Source organism: Choloepus didactylus, chromosome 13, assembly GCF_015220235.1.
Source record: "Choloepus didactylus isolate mChoDid1 chromosome 13, mChoDid1.pri, whole genome shotgun sequence".
In the NCBI taxonomy this organism is placed as follows: domain Eukaryota; kingdom Metazoa; phylum Chordata; class Mammalia; order Pilosa; family Megalonychidae; genus Choloepus; species Choloepus didactylus.
In genome coordinates, this window is record NC_051319.1 from 86,027,032 (window position 1) to 86,049,942 (window position 22,911).

Genomic DNA, 22,911 nt, shown 5'->3' on the forward strand with positions numbered 1-22,911 from the left:
AGCAATGGACAGAGACCTGAAACTCGGACGGTGCTTGTACTAGGGGGCTGGGAGGAGGAAAAAACCACGACCAGGGGGCTGGGAGGAGGAAAAAGCCACAGCCAAAGCAGAACAATCAGGAGGAAAACAAGGGAGATGCAGTACTAGGGGAGCCCTAGAGGAGACAGGTTCATGGGCCTGGAGCAAGAGATGGCGATTTAACAGGACCTGATGAAGAGCTGGGCGTGGGAGTGTCTGATACCTTTGGGGTGTCTGTATAGATAGTGAGAAATCCAGAAAACAAACTAGAGAGACGACTCCCTTCATTGGCTCCTGAGTCTCCAGTTCTAGTCTTTCCTGGATTCTAGCTGCATCTTGCCTTGGGGTCTGTTAGATGCACACACACCACCACCACCACCACCACCACCCATCTTTATAAAACTGTTTTAAAAAGCTAGTGTCAGTGAATTTCTATAAGTTCATAACTAGTGTGGGGGAAGGCAGAGAAGACAGTTGCACCAACTCCAAGTTCAAGGTTTCTTTCCTAGATGACTTGGGGAAAGGATACAGTTGACAAAAATAAGGAAGTGAGATAATGAGGCAGTTTTGTATGTAAGATTCAAGGAGTGGTCAACTGAATCAAGTGCTCTGGATAAAGGAAACTGAACAAAGTTCCACTGGTGGTTAATGAGGTGGTCTTTGGTGACCTGAGATGGAACCTGGGAGACAAAGCTGAGAAGCAAGGGTGTCATGGGGATATGGGAGACAGCATGTGTGTTAATTAAGAAATTGGGAAGTAGAGGGAAAGAAACAGAATGGTAGCTGAAAAGGGCAGGAAGATCAAATAAAGGATTTTTTCCCCCAAGATATGAAAGGCCTGTGTATATTTCAAGCAGAAACAAAGAGCTAGTAGGAAGATTTATGTTTTGGCATGAGGGTTGCAATAATTATATAGACAAGGTTCTAGAATAGACAGGAAAGGAATGGGACTGAAAGCAAACAGAGTTTGGCCCTAGAACAAAGGAAAGAGACAAGTCTCTCCAATTGAGTCTATGTCCTTGTCATTTCCTCTAAATCATAACCATGCCTTATGTTTATTTGTATAGTGCACGACTAACTTCCAAGTGTATTCTCAGCTGCTCTCACATTCGATTCTTCATCATCATCATATGTAACTACCGTTTATTGACCATGTCAATCTATCTGTGTTATCTTATGAGAAGGGTACAATTATCATTCCCGTTTTACAAATGAAGAAACTGAGGTACAAAGATATAGAATTAACTTTACCAAGTTTACCTAGCTGGTAAGGGAGAGTGCTGCACTGGATTCCAGACAATCCAATTCCAGAAGGCATGCTCTTCTGTACTGCTTCCTGAAACTTCAGAGTTGAAAATAAGGAGGACTAGAGGGTAGGCAGTTATGTGAGGCAGGGGTCTGCTGTTTTTTGTTATAAGCCTTTCAGTACTATTTTCTTTTAACCAGCCATTACCTAAAGGAGGAGTAAAATCCAGTTGACATGCTCCCTTTCTCAGTAATACACTTTACACTTAAGCTTAAATTTAACCACCTGATCCTACTGAATCCGATTCTACCAGGTAGAAGGCTTCTTACTATATGTTCTTTTCAAAATAAATTGGAAGAAAAAAAAAACTTGTATAAAGGAGCTTGCATTCTATTGCAATAAAAAACAAATCCGCTAATAAAAAACAAAAATAACTAATATCAGTGCAGAAGTGACCAAGGTGAGGTGACTGGCCTAGAATGAAGGGGCAAGGTGGAAAATGAGGGCTTGATCCCTTCCAATCCATCTGCCACACAGCAGCCAAGAACAGGCTTTCTAGGATTGCTCTGGTCTGGTCACCACCCTGCTGAAAATCCTTCCATGGAAGCGGCTCCAAGGCTTTATGACCTGGCCCCATTTACCTCTCTTGCCTGATGGCTCCTCCCTGGCTCCTCCTTGCCAGGCTACAGCTACACAGATCTTACCTTTGTAGAGGGATTGACTCAACTTGACTTCAGGCCACCATGCAGCAACACCGAGCAGCCTTGGGAGTAAAATCGAATGGCCAATGATTTGGGCCTGGAAGTTCAGGCAAAGCTAAAGGTTAAGGGAACAAGAGCACCTTCCTTGTTGGTGTTCTGGGCAGCAAGGAAGGGGTGAACCAGTATGCCAGGGAGGACTCCAGCGGCTCTGGCCATCTACCCTCACACAAGCGTTCTGTTGGTGTTCTCAGGCTTCTGGGGAGAGAGCATAATGCCATTTTACACATGGGGACAGACACCTTATCCTCTGCTTCAAAAAATTTCAACTAGCTTCAAACATGGAGAGCCCTCAAAGAATATCTGGATGTGGAATGAAGTAATTTCCAATCCAAATCAATAAGTCCCATGATTGAGGGCTGGTACTCTTGGCTGTCATTGCCATCAGCACCTGGTGTTTGGCCAAGTCAAGAGGCATTATTTGAGCATCTTCTCTGGCCTGACAGTTTATGTCAAGTCCTATGGGGAACACACAATGAGAAAATGCCATCCCTGCCTTGAGGGAGGGAATGAGGGAGACTAGACTTACACAAATGAGATAATTAAATAACAGGACAACATATAATTACTGCTAAATTACGTGGTAAGAAACTAAGTGCTACAGGAATTGGGAAAAGCAGAGAGCAGTGAGGGCTAACAGTTGGGGAGTCTTTACTGAAGAGTCTTGAAGACAACAAAATGCAGACAGGCTGAAAGGAAGAAGGGTACAGGAGTTCCAGGAGGAACGGAGCCAAACCCTCATGTTTGTTTGTGATTTTCTTTTGAGGCAGGAACACAAGGGATGTGAAAGGTGTCCACCCCAAATCTCAAAGCAAGGATATTTCTAAAGTTTCTCAGTATTCAAACTTCTGGATCTTTACTTATTCAGTTTCCTCTGCTAGGATTGCCTTTTTTCCATTCTCCAGCTGGCAAAGTCTTCCTCCTATTTAAGGGCCCAGATCAGATGCAACCACTTCTCTGAATCCTTCCATGGTATCTCACAACTCGTTGTTCATGCTTCTGTTGAAACATTACATATTACATTTGTCTACTCACCTCCTCTACTACCACAATTAACAGCAACTTATATTTATTACGCCAGGAACTATGTGAAACATTTTAAACATATTATTTAATCCTCACAATACTCTCATGAGTTATTTTCCTTATATTATAGATGAAAAACCTGAGGCTTAGAGAGGTTAAGTAACCTGCCCAAGACCTCAGGTATGAAACCATAAAAATGGGATTCAAACACCAGATAAGTGGGGCCCCAGAGCCCACTCTTAAAACACTGGACCATGTGTTCACAGTGGCTACAAATATTTTTTATTCATCTGTCTCCTCAGCTCTTAGGATCGTGGCTGACATATGTTTCAAAAATTAACGTTGAACAAACTAACCTTTCATACTACATGCCTGGGTCGGAAAATAGGTACTCCTGTATTTTTACCCCAGTAGAGACTTCCACCCATCTAGAAGTCAAGAGACCAACGGGAGTGTGGGGAAGAAAGCATAAGTACCTCACATTTGAATTTGAATGAGAGCTTCTTTATTTCAGGGACTCAATCAAGTGTGGCGAAAGAGGAAACGTTCTTTTCCTAACAAAAGAACACACATGTAAGGTTGGCTGGATGTGAAGATGCGGGCCGATAAACCGGGAGTGGGGGTGTGTTCTTCCCTTAGGTAGTTTCAAAGGGTCAACTCAAGAGTCGCATCCTATCAGACCAGGATACACGGTCAGACCAGTGGAGATCGTACCATCTGACCCTACTGTGGCGCAGACTAAGGCCCAGACGGGGGAAGGGGTCGGCTTGAAAAGAGACAAAGGTGAGCCAGATTTGAAACCACGGAATCGAAACCCTTCCCTGCGCAGTTTTTCATCGCCTACCCATTAAGGACCGAGCCCCTCATCTCCAAGCGGATGGCTCGTTCGGGAAGCTCGGACTACCGGTTTCTTTCTTCGGATTCTAAGGCTCTGAACCTCCGCCCACTGGCCTGGTTACTACCACAACCTCAAAGCCTCAGGGCCGGAGGAAGAATTTTCCTCCTTTGTGGCTCGACTGAATCTGCAAGGGCGCCTTGCTAGCCCCGCTTCTCAATGGTCCTGCATCTGAGGCGTTTCAACTTAGCCACCTACGGTGCCCCTCCTCTGTGCGCTCTCCCCATTCCTGTGGGGACGGTAAACGGTACCTCTCCCCTGGAAATCTGGGCCCACATCCCCATGTCCTTGTCGCGCTTCACTTCTCCTCTAGACCAAAACACCCCCTTCCTTTTCGCTGAGCGCCGTCCTTCCGGTTTGGCTCCTTTCTAATTGGCTGGCTGAGACACGCCTTAGGGACTCCGCCACTCAGAGGGCGCCACAGTGGCCGCTCTAGCCGCGTCCCGTGCTTCGGTTCCGCTCTTTCGGCTGCAAGTTCTCTATGGTGCTGGGGACATGTGGCGCCTCCCGGGACTGCTGGGCCGAGGTAAGGGGTTTCCAAACCGCGCGTCTTGAGGCAGCCGGAATTTCGAACTGGAGTTGGGGGCGGACTCGAGGATAAAGCCAAACCATTAGTGGGAGGGGTGAGAGCTGAGGAAAGGAGGGATATGCGGGGCGCGTGGCTACAGCCGAAAAGGATGGTTGGAATTGAGTTATGGGCGGGGCTAGTGGCAAGAGGGCGGGGCTAAGCTCCAAGGAGAGAGGGATTCTATAGGAAAGAGGCGGGGTCAAATGGCAGGGTAGGTGGAGCCAATGAAAGGGGCTTAGAGGAGAACGGAGTAGGCGGAACCAGTGCAGAAGCCGGGTTTAGACAAAGCTCTCCAAATATTCGGCGGGAGTATGAGTATAAATGTCTGATCATCTTTGAGCGGTAGTTGTCAGCCCTAGCAGGGCATCCCATCACCTGGGGAGTTTTTTCAAAATGTAGATGCACCACCCTGACAGATACTGGTTTATTGGTTCTGGGATGGCAACCTTGAATCTGTACTTGACAAAATATCTCCAGGTGATTCCCACGTGTCTTGTTTAAGGACCACTTTGTAGGGGTGGGGTGTAGAGAGAAGATTGTTGGGGCTGCCACTGCCTCAGTATTGTTCCTTATCAAAGTGACTAATCCTTGTTTCTGCACAGCTCTTCACCGTCTCCCTGGACCTGACTTCCCCAGGGTGACCCACAGGTCTACCAGCCCAGATGGGCTTCAGGCTACCTCCTCCACCCTGCTCATCCCTGTGCCTAGCCTTGACAGGTGAGACACTGCCATTCCGTCTCTCATCTCCTCCCTTGGCCTCTCTCTGCCCTTTAGGAAGAACTTAACAGCCTCTATTACATCTGTCTAGGTCTGGCCCCCGTGGTCCAGGCCCAGGCCCTGGCCCAGGCCCAGGTGCAAGTGGGGGCCCAAGGTCCCATGGATGGAAGGATGCCTTTCAGTGGATGTCTGCCCATGTCTCCCCAAACACCCTGTGGGATGCCATATCATGGGTAAGAGTCTGGTCCTGTCCTTGACCTTCAGTGTGGATGCAAATGATCCTATATGGAAGTGTAGCCTAGAAGTGAGCTAGGGCATCAGTGGGCCCACACTCAAAATAACTCATGACACAATCAGGGAATTCTGATATTGCTGCTCCCTTCTCCTTCCCCATGTATTTACTTCTCCTTTCATTTGGTAAACATTTGATTAAATATTTAAATACTCTAAGGCAGACATTTTTGTTAGGCACTACGGACATAGCAGAGAACAAGGGAGATATGATACCTGCTTTCTTTTTTACAATAAATAATAACTAGCATATTTATTAATATAAATTATTGTTTATGCATTATCTTGTTTAATCCTTATAAAAATCTTTCAAGGGAAATATAATCCTCATTTTATAGATGAGGAAACTGAGGGTCTGGAAGGAGACATGCTTCAGATCACATAACTATTAAGTGGAGGAACCAGATTTTACTGTGGAGCTCATGCTGTTAGCTGCCATTCTCTATAGCATGTTTGCCGCACTTAGTATGACTTGTAAAAGCATCTAGTACAGAGCCTTGTCCATAATAGTTATTCAGTAAATATTTGCTGATTCTGAATCTTCAAGGCCAGATGCTCAGCAGCAAACAGTGAGGTCTAACAGGGCAGAATCTTTGCCTTCCAGGTTCAGCTTATAAGGTGGTCTGAATAGAGTTGATACACACATCACTCTCATGTTGGTCACAGCTCATCCCTGCACTTTCATCACATATACTTCGGGAAAGTGACTTGCCCTCTCTGAGTCTCAGGTTTCTCATCTGTAAATTGGTGTCATCAGCAGAGCCGAGCCCGCTTTCCATGACAGAGGCACCTCTCTCTGGGGAGCGATGGGCTAGGAGCAATTCACATAACACACCCTGGAATGTTTTACCATTTTGCTAAAGAAGATCTTGAGTCCCACAGTGAGTCCTGTTTGGAACTGGGTCTAGATCCCAGGGGTCCCAGTGGCATTCCTCAGCTCTGTCACTACCACCCATGTGAAAGGCCTATGAATATTCCATCCCCAATACCAGGGACACAGCTCTGCTCTTTACAAGGCAAGCACCTTCTCTTCCTTCTGGCCTCAGTTCACACATCACCCCACAGAGAGTCTTTCCTTGACTCCCTATCTTGTCAGGCCTTTCTCTTATACTTTGTATAAACTCCTGCTTTGTTTCCTTCCTGGCATTTAGGATAATTTGTAACTATTGTATTTATGTCTCTGTGCATTTAGCTTTTGTCTGCCTCCCTCATTGCAAGATATTAACTCTATGAGGGCAGAAACTCTGTCTATCTTGTTTGCCATTGTAGTTGGTGCCTGTCACAACAAATGAGGGAAAACCAAGTAGTCACTGGGATAAGAGCTAGCTCAGGTCTTCTGCAGGACCTGTCAGAGAAGAGACCCCTTCGATGTCAGCATGCCGGCACCAGGGAATGTGTGTATGATGGGTTGACTTGCAGGGGGAAGAGTGGAGTTGTGCCAGGCTGGAGAAAGAGAGTAAGCATGGTGGGGAAGTCTGACCTATTCTTGCATTTGTGGCCAAGCCGCAGCTTACCACATTATCTTTTTGTCTGCTTTAGCCTTTGTTTATTCAGTCACTTGTTCATGCTTTCATTCAACATTTATTTATTAAGCCCCCACTGTATCTTAATATTCTGCTAAGCACTGGGGTATATTGGTGAGCAAAACAGGCATGGTTCCTGCTCTCAGGGTGCTTAGAGTAACAGGAGAGACAGACCTTAGATGAATGATGATGTTTAAGTTCTGGTGTGATGCGGGTTCCAGGGAAGTTGTGGTGCTGGGAATGTGCAGTGGGGGAACTGCCCCAGCTGGGACTGAGGAAAGGCTTCCTGGGTTAGTGATGTTTGAGCTGAGAGGTGAAGGCTGAGTTTGAAAGGGTTGACTGGTGGAGGGCTACGTCCCTGATGTGCTGTCTTTCCCAGGGCACCCTGGCTGTGCTGGCTCTGCAGCTGGCAAGGCAGATCCACTTCCAGGCATCCCTGCCAGGAGCACGTCGGCGAGCAGAGTACTGCTCTTGTTGCAGTTCCCTGGACCGTTTCCTGTCATTTCCCTTGTGGCACCCGTGCTCCTGTGAGTTCTCAGTCCTGGGGGCAGGAGGGCTGGGCTGGGAGTTTCTGTGGGCCAGGAAGCATCTCTGGACACACCTCAGGAAAGAGCCGTCAGCAGCTCCTTGCCTTTCCTATCTGGTCAGAGGAAAGGGAAAATGGGACGTTCTATCCACCCAGGGCATGGGCCATAACTGCCCCTCAGTGTCCTTCTACGTCCTCCCATCACCTCCTATGGAGGGGGCCCCACAAGGATGCAGGCCACTTTAGATCCCAGGTGTGGCTTCTTGCCAACCCCTCAGCCAGTTAAGTCATTCTCTTAATTTAATCTTAATTGAGTACCTATTATGTTCCTTGGTATAGAGGCAATGTGGCCTAGTGATTAAGGCTCTGGAGTCAGATTGCCTGGGTTCAAGCACCAGAGCTGTTGCATACTAGTTTGGTATCTGGGCAAGTCATGGAACTTCCACGTGCCTAAGTTTCCTCATTTATAATAATAATAGGACTCACCTCATAAGGTACGTGGGAGGACTCAATGAGTTCACCCATGGCAAGTACTTAGAACAGTGCCTGGCACGTAGTAAGTATTAGATCTTCTCCTTATTATTATGATTGTGATCATTATCAGTATTACCACATAGGTGGTAGGTGTTGGGCTATAGCAGTGGGTAAGGTAGATGCCTCCCTGCAGTGGAAGAATTCAAGCAGAGGAGCAATAGAGTGTGATTATGCTCTGGATGGGAGATTAGCCAAAAGCAGGCTCTAGACCTGTGGGGAAGCCAGCAAAGGAAATGGAGGAGGAAGAGTGTGAAAGAGATGTCACAGGAGTTTCAGAATTCCTCCTATGGTCTCCATAACCTCAGGAAGGACTTTATCAAACCAAAATTAGCTGAACTCCCCCCTTCTTATCTGATCAGTCTTGCTGGCTCTTTGTAGCACTGCAGAGCCATGTTCTCCCCAGCCCTGAGGACCCAGCCACCAGGCACGCTGGCCTCAGGGAACCCAGACTGAGTCAGGAAGGGCCCTCAGCTCAGCCCAAGAGCCTCTCCTCACACAGCTCCTTGAGAGCAGCTGGTCTTCAGGATCTCTCTGAGGAAGGTAAGTCCTCATCTCCTAGAATCAGGCTAAGGTTGGGTGGGGTGGGGGTAGGAGAGCAAGAATTAGGCCAAGGGACATTTGTAACTATATCTTCCCAGACAAGAGAATTGTCATTCCTGTGAGGCCCCATGATTGCTGGGGCCATTCAGGTTTTCTCTGGTTCCTGGCAATGGGGCTGGATGGAGGGGCTGGTGGATGGGGAGAATAGGACACCAGAAGTCATAACACCTTTCTCCTTCACCCTGGTGGGGTGTCGGCCATTTCTCCTTGCAGATCCCAGGGATAGTAGCTTCCTGCATGACAGCACTGGCTTTGAGTTCCAGGCAAAGCCAGCCCAGCCTCAGACCACTGAGGAAAAACAGGTATTGTTCAGACTTGTCCATTCTTAATGCTCATAAATTTCCCCTAAGCAGATGGCGATCCCTATGAACCATCCCGTGATGAGTCTTCCTATTTCTTCTCCAGGAACAAGATAAATCAAAAACTCTTTCCCTCGAGGAGGCTGTGACTTCCATTCAGCAGCTCTTCCAGCTCAGTGTTTCCATCGCTTTCAACTTCCTGGGTAACTGGGTTGGCCCTGCCTCAGGCGAGTGGGTGGGAAACCGGGAAGGGTAGGGGGTGGGTCAAATAGAGCTGGGGTCAGAAGAGGTTTGAAAAAGAGAGACTATATTTTCTTCCATGTCAGTAGACCATCTCTGGCATGGTGGCTCAGTGGTTTCAGGGATCCATTCTTTTTTTTTAATTTTTAAGTTTTTTAAATTTTTTATTTTATTTTATTTTGAAATAAATTCAAAGTTATAGAAACAGTTGCAAAAACAATACAAACCCCATACACAGAACTCCAGCATACTCTGACCTCCCTCCCCTGATACCCCAATCCACCAACTTTAACATGCTGTCACACCACTATTTCTTTTCCTCCCTCCCTCCCTTCCTCCCTCCCTATCATCCATCATCTATTGCTCTGTCTTCTGAACATATGAGAGCTAGCTGCACACATCCTTGAACATACACTATAATTCACATATACAATTCCCATGAACAAGAACATTCTTTTATGCAATCCCATTAAACGCAGCTAAGAAGTGTAAGAGATTCAACATTGATACAAAGCTTACATTCTGTATTTCCTTTTTTTTCCCCTTATGTCTCAACTGTGTCCCTTTGAGCCTCCTGTCCTCCATCCTCAGATCCCATCCAGGGTCATCCTTGGCATTCAATTGTCATCTATTTAGACTGTTTTTTTTTTTTTTTTCCTCAATTGTGGAAACATATATACAGCCTAAATGTTCCCATTCCACCCCCTCCCTAGCATTCCAATAGTGGGATTAATCACATTTAGAATGTTATAATGCTATCTCTTTCCCACCATCCATTACTAGAAATTTCCCTTCACCTCAAACGGCAACCCTACACTCATTTCTTAACTCCCCATTGCCCCTCCCCCCATTTCTCTTAACCCATACTCTACTTTTCATCTCTATGATCATATTCTTTGATAATTTATTTGTGTTTACTGTGGGGCTTAAAATTAACCTCTTAAATCCATAACAATCTTGTTTTCCTTTGATTCCAACTTAACTTCAATAGGATACATAAACTATGTTCCTACACACCTCCATTCCCCCACCTTTATATAGTTCTTGTCAAAAATTACATATTTTACATTGAGTTCAAAACCACTGATTTGTCATTAGAATTTGTGTATTTTATATCATGTAGGAAGTAAATAGTGGAGTTACAATTCAAAAATTATTGACTTCTATTTGTATTCCAGTGTTGTCAGAGAATGTGCTTTGAATATATTCAATTTTTTTTTTTTTTTTTTTTTTTAATTTATTGAGGCTTGTTGTATGTCCCAGCATATGGTCCATTCTGGAGAAAGAGCCGTGATCACTAGAGAAAAATGAGTTTCCTGGTGATTTGGGATGTAAAGTTCTATATACGTCTGTTAAAATTCTCTATTTCTCTTTCTCCTTTCTTTGTTTCTCTGTCGGTAGGCTTCCTTTAGTATCTGAAGTAGGGCAGGTCTTTTATTGGCAAGCTCTCTCAGCATTTGTTTGTCTGTGAAAAATTTAAGCTCTCCCTCAAATTTGAAGGAGAGTTTTGCTGGATAAAGTATTCTTGGTTGGAAATTTTTCTCTCTCAGAATTTTAAATATGTCATGCCCACTGCCATCTGGCCTCCATGGTGGCCGCTGAGTAGTCACTACTTAGTCTTATGTTGTTTCCTTTGTATGTGGTGAATTGCTTTTCTCTTGCTGCTTTCAGAACTTGCTCCTTTTCTTCAGTATTTGAGAGTCTGATCAGAATATGTCTTGGAGTGGGTTTATTTGGATTTATTCTATTTGGAGTTCGCTGGGCATTTATGCTTTGTGTGTTTATATTGTGTAGAAGGTTTGGGAAGTTTTCCCCAACAATTTCTTTGAATACTCTTTCTAGACCTTTACCCTTCTTTTCCCCTTCTGGGACACCAATGAGTTTAAGTTTGAACGTTTTATTTTATCTATCGTATCCCTGAGATCCATTTTGATTTTTTCGATTTTTTTCTCCATTCTTTCTTTTGTTCTTTCATTTTCTGTTCTGTGGACTTCTAGGACACTGAGTCGTTGTTCAACTTCAGAGGAAGTTCTATTTTTTTATTTACTCTTGCAGTGTCTTCTTTATGCTCTTCTAGGGTCTTCTTTATGTCCCTTATATCCTGTGCCATGGTCTTCTTCATGTCCTTTATATCCTTTGCGATGTTTTCATTCCTCGATTGTAGTTCTTTGATTAATTGTGCCAAGTACTGTGTCTCTTCTGATATTTTGATTTGGGTGTTTGGGATTGGGTTCTCCATATCATCTGGTTTTATCATATGCATTAAGATTTTCTGTTGTTTTTGGCCTCTTGGCATTTGCTTTGCTTGTTAGGGTTCTTTCAAGTTGTAAAAAAAATACCAATCTAATTTTTCAGAAATACAAGTTGGTGGCATACACTTTCTCTAACTAACCAGCAGATGGCATCTGCGAGTCACCTATACCCCTCAAGTCAGTTCTCCTCAACTTTGTCCTTGTGGTGTGTGGGGAAATGATTCTTGTGGGGTTCAGTTGGTGAATTCAGTTTGGGTATGTTGCTGGAGTCGTCAGCCCTGAATGTGGGGCATGTGTCCGGGTGGCTAGGGAGGCAGGGCAGCTTTAATATTCAAACCCCCGACATGTTCCCAGAGCTTCAAGGCCGCAGCAAGAGTCTAAGCCTTCATTTCAGTTCTGCCCCAGACCCTCTCTGTTGCTGACCCACAAACCACCGGCATTGACGTAGCGTCCCTGGGTTTTTCAGGTGGGCCCCCCTTCTCAGCTTTGATCTTCCAGGACCTCTGCTGAGGGAAGGCTGTGCTATGTTGCAAGTGCACGCCGTCCCTCAAGGGAAGCCCCGGGCTGCCGGGCCGTTCAGGGGCGCTCTCAGCCTGATGCAAAGATAGCTGAACAGGGCGTCTCAACCCCCCCGCACACACACACAGTTCCTCCTTCCCAGCTCCGGGACAACTGGCGCGGCTCTGGGCTGTGGGCACAGCCCTGGGCAGGAGTGTCTCCAGCCTGCCGGGGAGCCAGCTGCAAGCAGCAGGGTTTCTTTCTCCTTCCGACTCTCCCCTCTGCTCCTCTGGCCCTGGGGGAATCTGCAGCGGGCTATCCTGCACGCCAGACACCGAGAGGCCGGCTCAGCCCGCTCCTGCCGTGCTTCACTGCGCGGTTCCCACCGTCGCAACTACAGCCGCTCCTGACTTTTTCCCTTTTTTTTTTTTTTTTAAAAAGAACCAGTCCATCTCCAAATGCCAACCCCCAGCTTCCCCACACGCAGCGCGGCTGCAGGTCTTTCAGCCGGCTTACGCGCTTGTTTCAGAATGCAGACTCCCGGTTTCACCAAGTGTACGGCCCCTGTGGTTCTAGCGGACCTCGTCCAGCTGGCGCATCGCTGTAACTGGTATTCTGGGTCACCTTCTGATTTTTATCTAGTATTTTTCACGGAGGTGTTTTTTTGCCGTCTCACCTAGGTGCCATCTTAGGTTCCATCCCATTCTCTTTTAAACTGGTCCTACCATTCTTAAAACTGGCTCCCATCTCGAGGTTCAGATTGGCAATTCCAGCACTTACCCTCATATCCACCTTCCAGCCAGCTGGAAGGGAAATGAGAAAACTAAAGGACCACTCCTTCCATTAAGTTTATGACATAGAAGTTACATAAATCGTTGTCCAGAGTGTAGGCATATGGCTACACCTAATTGTAGAGGAGGCTAGGAAATGTAATCTTTCACCAAATGACCTTGTGCTTACCTCAAAGTTCTGTTACTGTGTAAGAAGGAGAAAATAGATCTTGGAGGGCATGTACATTCTCTGCCACAATTAGGAAAGAACAGGCTTCTGAGGTTTGGAGCAGGTCCTCAAGTGCATGAATGAGAGCCTCTTAGCCACGTCCAAAGACTCCGGATGCCCCTCCCCCCACTTTTCCCAGCATCTGCAGTGATGAGACTTAAGTTTCACGCCATCTAATGTGGAGGCCCAGAATCCCAGCAGCATCTAGTGGGGTACAGAGGGCAGGTGGGTGAGAAGCTGGGATTCATTCAGTACAAACTTATTGAGCATTTGCCTTTTGCTAGTCCTTATTTTAGGTGCTGGGGATACAGTGATCCACAGGACAAAGTCCTTGCTCTCATGGAGCTGACGTGTGAGTTGAGGGAGAGAAAAAAAGTGGCAAACAAATAAAAAAGAACAATTCAGATTGTGGTAAATGTTATGAAGAAAATAAAACAGGGCAGTGTGTCAGTGTGTTAGTGACTTAGGCAAGGAGCACCTATTGATTTGGAAGGCCTCGTGGAAGAGAAGACCCCTGTGCTAAGACATGACTGACAGAAAGGAGCCAGCCAGTCTTGTGACCATCTGGAGAAGGAGCTTTCCCAGTAGAGGGAACAGCAAGTAGAAAGGTCCTGAGGCAGGATTGAGTTTTGCTTATTAAAGAAGTGAAAAAAAGGTATATACTGGAGCTTAGAGATCACAGGGTGAATGGAAGAAATGAAATGATCAGAGAAGCAGGCAGAAGCCATAGCAGGTGAGGCCTTTGGAGCCAAGATAAAGAAAAATATGGATTTTTCTAAGACAGACAGGAGGCCATTAGAGGGTTTTAAGCTGGAGCAAGGAAAGGGGTAGCCATGTGATCTGATTTACTTTTTCAAAGACCTGTGGGGCTCCTTGATAGACATGTATTGTCGGTATGCCAGAAGAGTGTTTTGGAAGTTTTGTGGAAGTTCTTTGGGTGATGAGGTGCAAATGCAGTAGCCAGGCAGCTGAGAATGTGTGAAAGGCCAGTTTTGTCAGCTCAGAGGCCATGGATGGGGAGAGGGGAGAATGAGGGTGGCAGAGGGGCCCCTGGGTTTACCAACCTAGGCTCCTGCGAGGGTCCATGGAGGAAGTGGAGGAAGAAGCACATGTGGGTCCCACACTCTTGCCTTTATTGTGACCCAGAGGGGAGAGGTAGGGCTTTCCTGCAGATACTGGGGATTGGAAGTTTCACACCATACGGTGTGAAAGGCAGAAGCGGCAGAGGCCTTTTGGAGAAGCTGTGGGCAGCTTCTTACCACCCAAGCCATATGAAAGCAGCTGTCCTGCTAGTAAATTAAGTGGCACAAAAGGGCAGAAGCAGCAAGGGGCTGTTCAGAGAAGCTAGGGGTGACTCTTATCCAAACCATACAGAGATGCAGGCCTTGCTAGTTGGGCTTACACTGGAATGTTCTCAAAAGGGGAATTTAAGACTAGGCCAGGCAGGATGGCAAGGCACCAGTTATTTCTTTTATGCCATTACAAGGAGAAGCAGGGACCCTGGGTAGGAGCTGTTACTAATAGTTGAGCAAAATACCATGATGGCTTGGTTTAGGTTAGAGACAGAGGAAACTGAGAATAGATGGATCAGAGTACGTTGATGGAGCCAGTGTGGGGAATGGGGACAGAGTGAGATCTTTTGCCCTCTTGAGTCTTCTCCCCAAGGACAGCAGGCTGTCTGAATCCCGGACAGTGAGTTTTCAGCCAGCCGGGAGGTGACTTTAATTCAGTGTTGGCTGAATTGAACCTGGCTTCACCCTCGTTAGCTTTTTGTGATTTGATGGGCAGACAGTCTCTTCTGAGAATTTTCTTGCCCATTCCTTCATTCATAGATTCATTTATTCAGCAAGTGCTAAGCACTGTGGCAGAATACAAAAGGAGCACAAGCCATAATCATATTTTGCATTTGTATAGAGCTTTCACTCTATGCAAAGTTATTTCTTCTACATTCTTTTTCTGCTTCTCCCTCCAGGATTTTACAGTCTAATTGAGGAGACAGGGCTTGTGCCCTTGAAACAGTTTAGTTCATAGAAAAAGGTTTGGTATAGTAAGTAAGTGCCAAAAAATTATTTAAAGCCTGGGTGTGTTCTGAAGGTTCTTGAGCAGAAATAGGATGTGAGGGCCTGATAGTGGAGGCAGAAGAAGATATCCCAGGTAGCAGAAACCACTTGCTTCTTTCCCGTTTTCCTTTTTGTTTGAGGAATGAAAAACAACATGGGCTTTGGAGTAGGATGTACCTGAGTTCAATTCTCAACTCTTTTATAGTACCTTTCTGTTTCCCCATAAAAATGATTAATAGTATCACCTGTATCACATAGGGTTTGTGGTTATAAGCAATCAAAACCCCACTCTGGCTAACTTAAACAAAAAAGGAGTCTGTTAGAATCTACTGACCTGCTACGCCTCAGAACAGGAATCTGGGAAGCTCTAGTGATTCAGGGGGAAACACAGTGCCTTCAGAGTGCTGCTGTCAGAATAAACTTGCAAAAATCATGTTATGTCCTTGTCCTAGCCAGATTAAGATACAGAATCCTAGGAGAAAGTGTCTCATTCTTGCTAAGAGTGCAGGTACACTGATTGACAGCAGAAGGGGGAGAGGTCCTCATTCTCAGAGGGCATTCGGGGTGCTGTTACCAAGAGAAGGAGGAATGGATTCTGGGAAGGCAGAACCCACTGGTGTCAATGGTTAAACCAGTGAAATATTGGGGGATGTAAATATATGCAAAGTGTCTAGTATCAGATGAGCCTATGGGCATCTGGCTGAGGGTGTGGGGAAGTTCAGAGAGGAAGCTGTGCATGTGCCCTGTGCTTTCTTACAGGAACAGAAAACATGAAGAATGGGGACTACATGGCAGCCTTTTCTTACTTCCAGAAAGCTGCAGACCGCGGCTACAGCAAAGCACAGTATAACGTGGGCTTGTGTCACGAGCAAGGCAGAGGCACCCCCAGAAACCCCAGCAAGGTAGTGCACCTCCTGCCCCAGGGTGATCTCCAGAAACGAGCGGTGGACAGGGCTTGGGGAAAATCGGCTTCTCCCTCTCACTTGATTCCAGCTCAGCAGTCAGAGAAAAATAAGCAAGAGCTCTTAACTTCTGGGTATTTAGACTTGAAACTCAGGGAGGACAAGGAACCTTGTCTCCCCTGTTTGCAGCTGCATCCTCAGTGCCAAGAACAGCACCTTGATGAATGGATTAATTAATATTTTTTAAAAATAGGTTAAGTACACAAGGATGTTATATATAAGAATGTATTTCTTAGAGTTCTATAGGGTGGCAAAAAATGGGAGGCAACTTAAAAGTTCCTTCAATAGAAAATTGTTTAATTACATCTATATGGTCCTTAAAAATGATGTGCTAGATCTATATTGGCGGGGAAAGATATTCTTGGTGTATGGTTAAGTGAAAAAAGTAGATTATAAAATAGGAGTATAGTACGATCTAATCTTTTGTATACACACATATATTTTTATTTGTGTGTATGTTCATGTGTGTGTGTATATATATACAGATATGTGTGGGAAGAAATTTGCAAAACTCAAAATGTTAACAAAGAATGATCTTTAGGAGGCAGGATTTCTTGGGATTTTATATTTCTATTTTTGGTTTATCTGTTGTTTTTTTTTTTAATGTTTGCCTTATCTGTATTTTCTGACTTATCTTTAATAATTATGTATTAGTTGCTTTAATAGTTTTAAAATATTTCAGCCAAAGCCAAAGGCAGTTTCTAGAGTACCCCGTTGATTGGGTGTTTCGTCTTTGCCCCAGGCAGTCCTTTATTACCAATTGGCTGCCAGCCAGGGCCATAGCCTGGCTCAGTACCGCTACGCCAGGTGCCTGCTGCAAGACCCAGCCTCTTTGTGGGGCCCTCAGCGGCAGAGGGCAGTGTCCCTGCTCAAGCAGGCTGCAGACTCGGGCTTGAGAGAGGTAGGTGCCATTGGTGGGGTCTGTCCTGGGCAGCTGGGACATCTATGGCCTGGCAGTAACCAAGATGCCCCTTTTTCATCCTCCTTGACCACAGGCTCAAGCTTTCCTTGGGGTGCTTTTCACCAAGGAGCCATACCTGGATGAGCAGAAAGCTGTGAAATATCTTCGGCTCGCAGCTGACAATGGGGTATGAAGTCTCTGGTATCCAGGCACATTGGGGACTGGGTCTGATAAGAGAAGGGATTTGGGGACTGGTATTGAGTTAACCTGTGCTTAGACCTTTTGATAGGAGCATGAGGCTAGCTTCAAGCCTTAGCTCTTGCTTGTGTGGGCCAGTGGTGTGCTGGAGCTGGCTTGCACCAGCCTGCGAGAGCTGTTGTTATCTTAAAATCAGCCATTGTGTGAGTATTTACATCACAGAAATTGGTAAATGCTAAAAGCATGGCTTTTTGCCCTAGAAAGCCAGTTGTTAAAATCTACCAGCACACCACTGGGCTGGTCACTTCTTGATCAAACTGTTTCCTCATCTTTAAAATCAGGATAATCATGCTTTCCTTACTGTCTATTACTACACAAGGTTGTTGTGAGGATCAAAATTGGAGGTAGTAGGTGTGAAAGCACTTTGTAAACCGTATACACACAAGGTACGTCATCACAAGTGATGTAGTCTGATCGTCTGTGAACTGGGGGCATTGGCATTCAGGTGGCATGTCCCAAAGATTGTTCCACAGAGCATTAGGTCCATGGGATATTTTGATATTTAGAAGTAATATGAGAAAAACAATGGTCAGAATAACTGGGGAATTATTGGGTTAAACAGAGTTAAGCAGGTTTCTTTGATGCAGGAAATCTCAGAGCTTTATATCACTGTGACTCACTGAGAAGGGGATCTGTGGTTTGCCCTATTCCCCCAGTGTATTTCACCAGTATATTTTTTGAGTTGCATCTTGAAGGACCAGGAGTAAGGGATTAAAGAAAACAATGTGTGTATAAACTATAATTTTCCTGCTTAGGGGGCTGTTGCTTCTCTTTGTTTTCTGGCCAATGCACAGATAGCTTCATTGAACTCTTGGCCATCTGAATATTTTTCCCTTTCTACTCCATGTTGTCCAAAATATCTTTAGGAGCTATCAGAAGGGGACTCATGTCACCATCCAGTAACCATCACGGTGCCTGCTTTTCCTCTGGAAGAGCCCCACCAAGCCTTTCTTAGGTGTGTGGGCCTGCACACCCATGTGCTTGGTGAGCCTGGGGGCCCCTGGATGGTTTTAGTTGAACGGTGTGCTAGGAGAAGCGTGCAAAAGGATGCCTGTCACCCTGTATGTGACACTGTCTTGGGTTACAGACCTCACATTCATGCATCCACAGGGAATTGCATCTTCCTGGGGTTGTACTGAGCAGTATTCAGGGCTGGGTGTTTGGCCTTCCATATGTCCAGTTCTGTGCTCTAACCCAGCCTGAAGCCATGAGTCCAGCATAGTTATTGCATAGAGTTGGCCTGCATTTCACAGAAGTGGGGGCAGAATGTGTAGGCAACTCCAGACATTTGCCTGTGGAGGGTAGAAAAGAAATGGGACTGTGGTTGGGAGCCAACAGAGGTTTTGTTGGTTTGATTTCTCTAAGGCAGGAGATTGAGTATATTCCAGTAAAGAGGGAGAGAGTAATATGGGCAACTAAAGGGATAATAATGACAGCAGCTAATGTTTATTGAATACTCAATATGTACCAGGTACTAACCTAAGTGTTTTTCATTTATTAAGACATTTAATCCTCATAACGGCCTAATAAGGTAGGTGCTCTTATTATCCCCACTTTACAGATGAGGAAACTAAGGTACAGAGATGTAGGATAACAGGCCTGAGGTTGCACAGCTGGTAAATGGGGGAGCCAAGATTGGAACCCAAGCAGACTGGCTGCACAGAATGGGCACCTAACCCCCACCTGATACTGCCTCTCACAGGAGCATTGTTCTCAGTGTGAGGCAGGAGGATACAGAGCCATGAGCAAAGGGATTAGCCTTTTTAAGGAAGAGGAAACACTTTCTCTGTAATTTATACTTTCAGCCCCCTAGGCAGATTCAGGGAGGCATACAGGCCCTTTGGGAAGCCTGCTCTCCTCCTTTGCCTCCTTGTTCTTTCAGGATAATGCAGGAGCCTGACTCCCAGATGCTGTCCCATAGCTGGGCTGGGTAATTCCTGCAGCCTTCACTTCTGCCTACTTTCAGCACCAGCTGCAGCAGACTGTTCTGGCTGGAACTTCCTTGGGTGGATGGATCCCTGTCTCCTTTGTGTTGGACAAGCTCTGGGCTTTTGGCTTTTCATAGTTGAGATTCCTTGGTTTGCGGAGGGACAGAGGTGGATCTTGATCCTATACAGATGAAGCCCCAGCTTGTCTGACCATTCCTCCTCCCTCCTGCCTCAGCAGTTCATTTCTTCAGTCCTGCATGTGCATATCTGTGTGTCTGTCCATTTTTCCCCTAGGACTCACAGAGCAGGTACCACTTGGGAATTTGCTATGAGAAGGGCCTTGGTATGCAGAGGAATCTGGGAGAGGCTGTGAGGTGTTACCAGCAGTCAGCAGCTCTGGGGAATGAGCTTGCACAGAAGAGGCTACAGACCCTCTTCTCCATGAATGCAGCAGGTACAGATGCACATCAAAGCCAACAGGGTCCCCCCTCCTGAGCGCTTCACCCTGTAATAGAGAAGGGGGTACCAGTGACCCCTGATCTCCTTATCATTTCCTGCCCCAGTGGTGGTGAAGATCATGGCTTTGGGAGTCAGACACACCTGAGGTTTAACCCCTCCTCTGTTACTGAACTTGGACTTCATGTCTTTGGGTCTCTGTTTCTTCACCTCTACAAATGAGGGTAATAGTAGCACCTAACTCACTAGGTTATTGAAAGAACTAATTGAGATGACTGTAAAAGAGTTAGCTCAGTCTGGCACCTCATAGGTATTGAATAAATGGTAGCTGTCTGATGATTTTTCAGATGATACAATGTCCCGAGGCTTCCTCAGTGGTCTGACTTGCTTTCTGGGGCTTTGAGAGCCTGGCTGAGTCATGAGTCACTGGGTGTCGGCTGGGCTAACAATGCCAGGGGGAGCCAAGTCCTTTAAGAAGTTCCAAGGTGGGAATCCAAGAATACAGCTTGAGTAAGGGTTGCTTTCACCTCTCTTTGCAGCTTTGGGGACCAGTGACCTGGCAGTTACAGGATTGAAGTCCTTCTCCAGCCCCTCCCTTCACAGTCTTAACACCTTGCTAGCAGGAGCCTCACACCTCTCACACTCCTTGAGCACAGGGAACCTTGGATCCCTCTGCAGAAGTGGACATCTCGGACCCAGCCCTGGAGCCCCCAGCAGGGCTGGTCCCCCACACCCCTTCTCCTTGGAAAGGAGCCTCGTAAAACTGGGATTTGGCTAAGGTGAGATGAAATATGGTTACTGGTATCTCTATGGGACCAAGAGACCAGAAGGTTGGATGACAACAAACATAGGGTGTAGTGTCCCTTTCCAGGGTGAAATTCCAGTGGGAGGGCAGGATCTCAGGCAGTTTCAAGTGCATGGCAAATGACTTTGACATTTCCCCAGTTGGTAGCCTCACTGATGAGCAGTGGCTACATTTGCAGTTATTTCTGATGTGTGCGCCAAAAGAATGCATTCAGTGATCCATGAAAAACCCAACCGAAGAGTACAGAGACCTTGGTCCTTTCCTTAGCCTTTGTCTTTGAGCAACAACTTTTTCCCCTCCTCCTGCCTCAGTTTCCTCAGACTTAGATGACATCATTGTTTGTCAAAGTCAATTGTGTGTACTCTTGGTTCACAAGAGGATTTTAGGTAGTACACAAATTAATAATTTTTATTTTACTAGTTATATATTTAATATATAATATACAAATATGACCAGCCTATTGACCTGTAGTTTCACAGATATGTCTAGGAAGAAGCTAACTTAAAAAAAAATGTGAATCAATTTAAAGAAAAACATTAAGGAAAAGGGAAGCAGAAGTCATGAAGGTGGTCCCATGAATGGCTAAAACTTGGGAAACACTGACTCAGGTTATCCCCAAGGCAAGCACCAGCATTCATGTTTGTTCATCCCTAATGGATTTGTGATCATTTTCATTTTCATCTTTGATCTGGCAGGAAGGAATTTCTTGCCCAAATGCCTGGATGTGTCTGCTTGGCTTTGTCGGACCTTCTCACTTCAGTCCCGAAGATGAAGTGTATGGTTTCTCAAAGAGGTATTTCATCTTGGATCCCACAGAAGAGGCCAGTTATCCACCCACCTCCCCAAAGAGCCTTAAGCACCTACCCCAGCACAGTGAGGAAGAGAAAAGTGTGTGGAGACCCAGGTTCTGCTCTTAGCTTGGCCACTTGCCTGGCCATGTCACCTTGAAGCAGTGACCTGCACTGTTTCCTCAGTTGTACACAAGGAGCAGTGGCATCTGCCTTCCTGCCTTACAGGGCTGCTGCAGGGCTCACTGAGACATCACAGCTTCCCGCTGCGGAGAGGCCCTGGGTGTTCACCTGGGTCACAGGGCCTGGTGAGTCGCTAGGCCAGACCAAGGACCTGGGCCTCCTGTAATTTTACATGAAAGCTCTAGGTTGACTATTGTCACCCTACCAATGTGAGGGAGTGGATGTAAATTAAGCACCTGGAGTCTTGGAGGAAGAGAGTGTAGCTTTTGAGGTCCTCGTTCGAGAAGGGTGTGCCAGAACTGCATGAGTGTTTAATAAATTGATATTGGATTATTTCATCAATCTTGCCCTTGAGTGTGTTGGGAGAGCCAGGGAGATGGGCAGGAGAAGTTGAAAGCTGAGGCTCCATCCTCATCTCTAAAACTCTCCATTAACCAATTTAAAGGGTCTTAAAAGCTTCTCCTAGAGAGAGACTCAGGAAAAAATGATTTCTGAGTCAATGCTAATGACTCCAATTACTGAATTTGTGAATAGCTGTTCCCTGGTTTCTGGATGTTAGCCCGAGTTCAATAGCATAGATGTGGCTTAGGGTGGGGGGTGGGAGGACTGAGGGCCAAACCCACTGGTGCCTTTTCAGATGGAAGGGACCACCCAGCTTGGCCACTTCAAAGGTGGGAGTATTTTGGGGAAAAAAAGTTCTCCACATTTCTCTCTCTGCTGCCACCTCTAGTGTCCCTTGCCACACTTTTCCTAGCACCTTCCTCTCGCCGTGAGAGCCCTAAGCTTTCTCTAGATTCAGTGGCTTTCCTGCTCCCTGCTGCCCTGCACACTGGCCTTTGCACATCTGCCTCCCACAGGTGGTGCTCCCTGGGAGCATGGACCTTGTCTTTGTATTCCAGTATCCCCAGCACTTAGCATCATGGTTTTTAAGCTGTGCAGTGCACTAATCGCTGCAAAAAAAAAATTCTGTGGTCAAATAAGTTTGGGAAATGCTGCACTAGACATCCCCTTTTTATAGATTCACAGTGCACATCAGCATATTCAAGGTTCCAAGAAGTCGTACGGTAAAGAACTTCGTTAACCCAATGTTTCCCTCGCCGAGTTGCGCACGGATCCCGTTTCCCACACGTTGTTGACCTTCCTGGGCGCCCTCAGGGAGGCTCTGTGTAAAATGTCACCATGTAGCCCCACTCACCAGCCTCTTCCCCTCCTTTTGTCATTCTGGGTTCTCTAATTACAGCTTCCTCCTGACTAGGCCTGGGGCCAAGGGGCAGTTCAGACAGTCCACGAACACCGGGTGTCCTGTGGGAACGGCCAGATGCAGCGCTCCCTCCCCCTCAGTTGTTACAAGTTAAATATTGATTCAGTTTGGATGTCAAAGGTAGGGGTGGGATATTTTTAAGCTCTGATTTAAAAAGGAAGGGCCTCTCCTTGTGGAAGAGTCTTGAGAGAGATGTCGTCAAGGGACCAAAAATCCTTGGCTGTTCAGTCACTGCCGTCTTGATACAGCCCCAGGGGATGGGCTTCATCAGCAGACCTGAAAACTGCTGTGATTTTGCCATTAAAACTCCACTATTAAT

The 22,911-nt window shown here is 46.1% G+C and overlaps 1 protein-coding gene across 3 annotated transcripts; it reads left to right on the top strand.

Annotated features, from left to right (window-relative positions):
• Nucleotides 1-4,321: 4,321 nt before the first annotated feature.
• DELE1 (DAP3 binding cell death enhancer 1) lies at nucleotides 4,322-21,673 on the top strand. 3 transcript variants are annotated; one of them, XM_037800775.1, is made up of 13 exons: nucleotides 4,322-4,469; nucleotides 5,114-5,228; nucleotides 5,320-5,461; nucleotides 7,422-7,569; nucleotides 8,462-8,642; nucleotides 8,916-9,004; nucleotides 9,108-9,228; nucleotides 15,810-15,952; nucleotides 16,755-16,913; nucleotides 17,008-17,100; nucleotides 19,394-19,553; nucleotides 20,095-20,334; nucleotides 21,056-21,673. In XM_037800775.1, the coding sequence occupies exons 2-12, from the start codon at nucleotides 5,174-5,176 to the stop codon at nucleotides 20,331-20,333; spliced, it is 1,530 nt and encodes a 509-aa protein (XP_037656703.1). In that variant the 5' UTR covers nucleotides 4,322-4,469; nucleotides 5,114-5,173; the 3' UTR covers nucleotide 20,334; nucleotides 21,056-21,673. The 3 variants fall into 3 exon arrangements, with proteins under 3 accessions (XP_037656703.1, XP_037656701.1, XP_037656702.1); XM_037800773.1 differs by having other exon boundaries at nucleotides 8,481-8,642; XM_037800774.1 differs by having other exon boundaries at nucleotides 8,481-8,642; nucleotides 9,108-9,204.
• The last annotated feature ends 1,238 nt before the right edge of the window (nucleotides 21,674-22,911 follow it).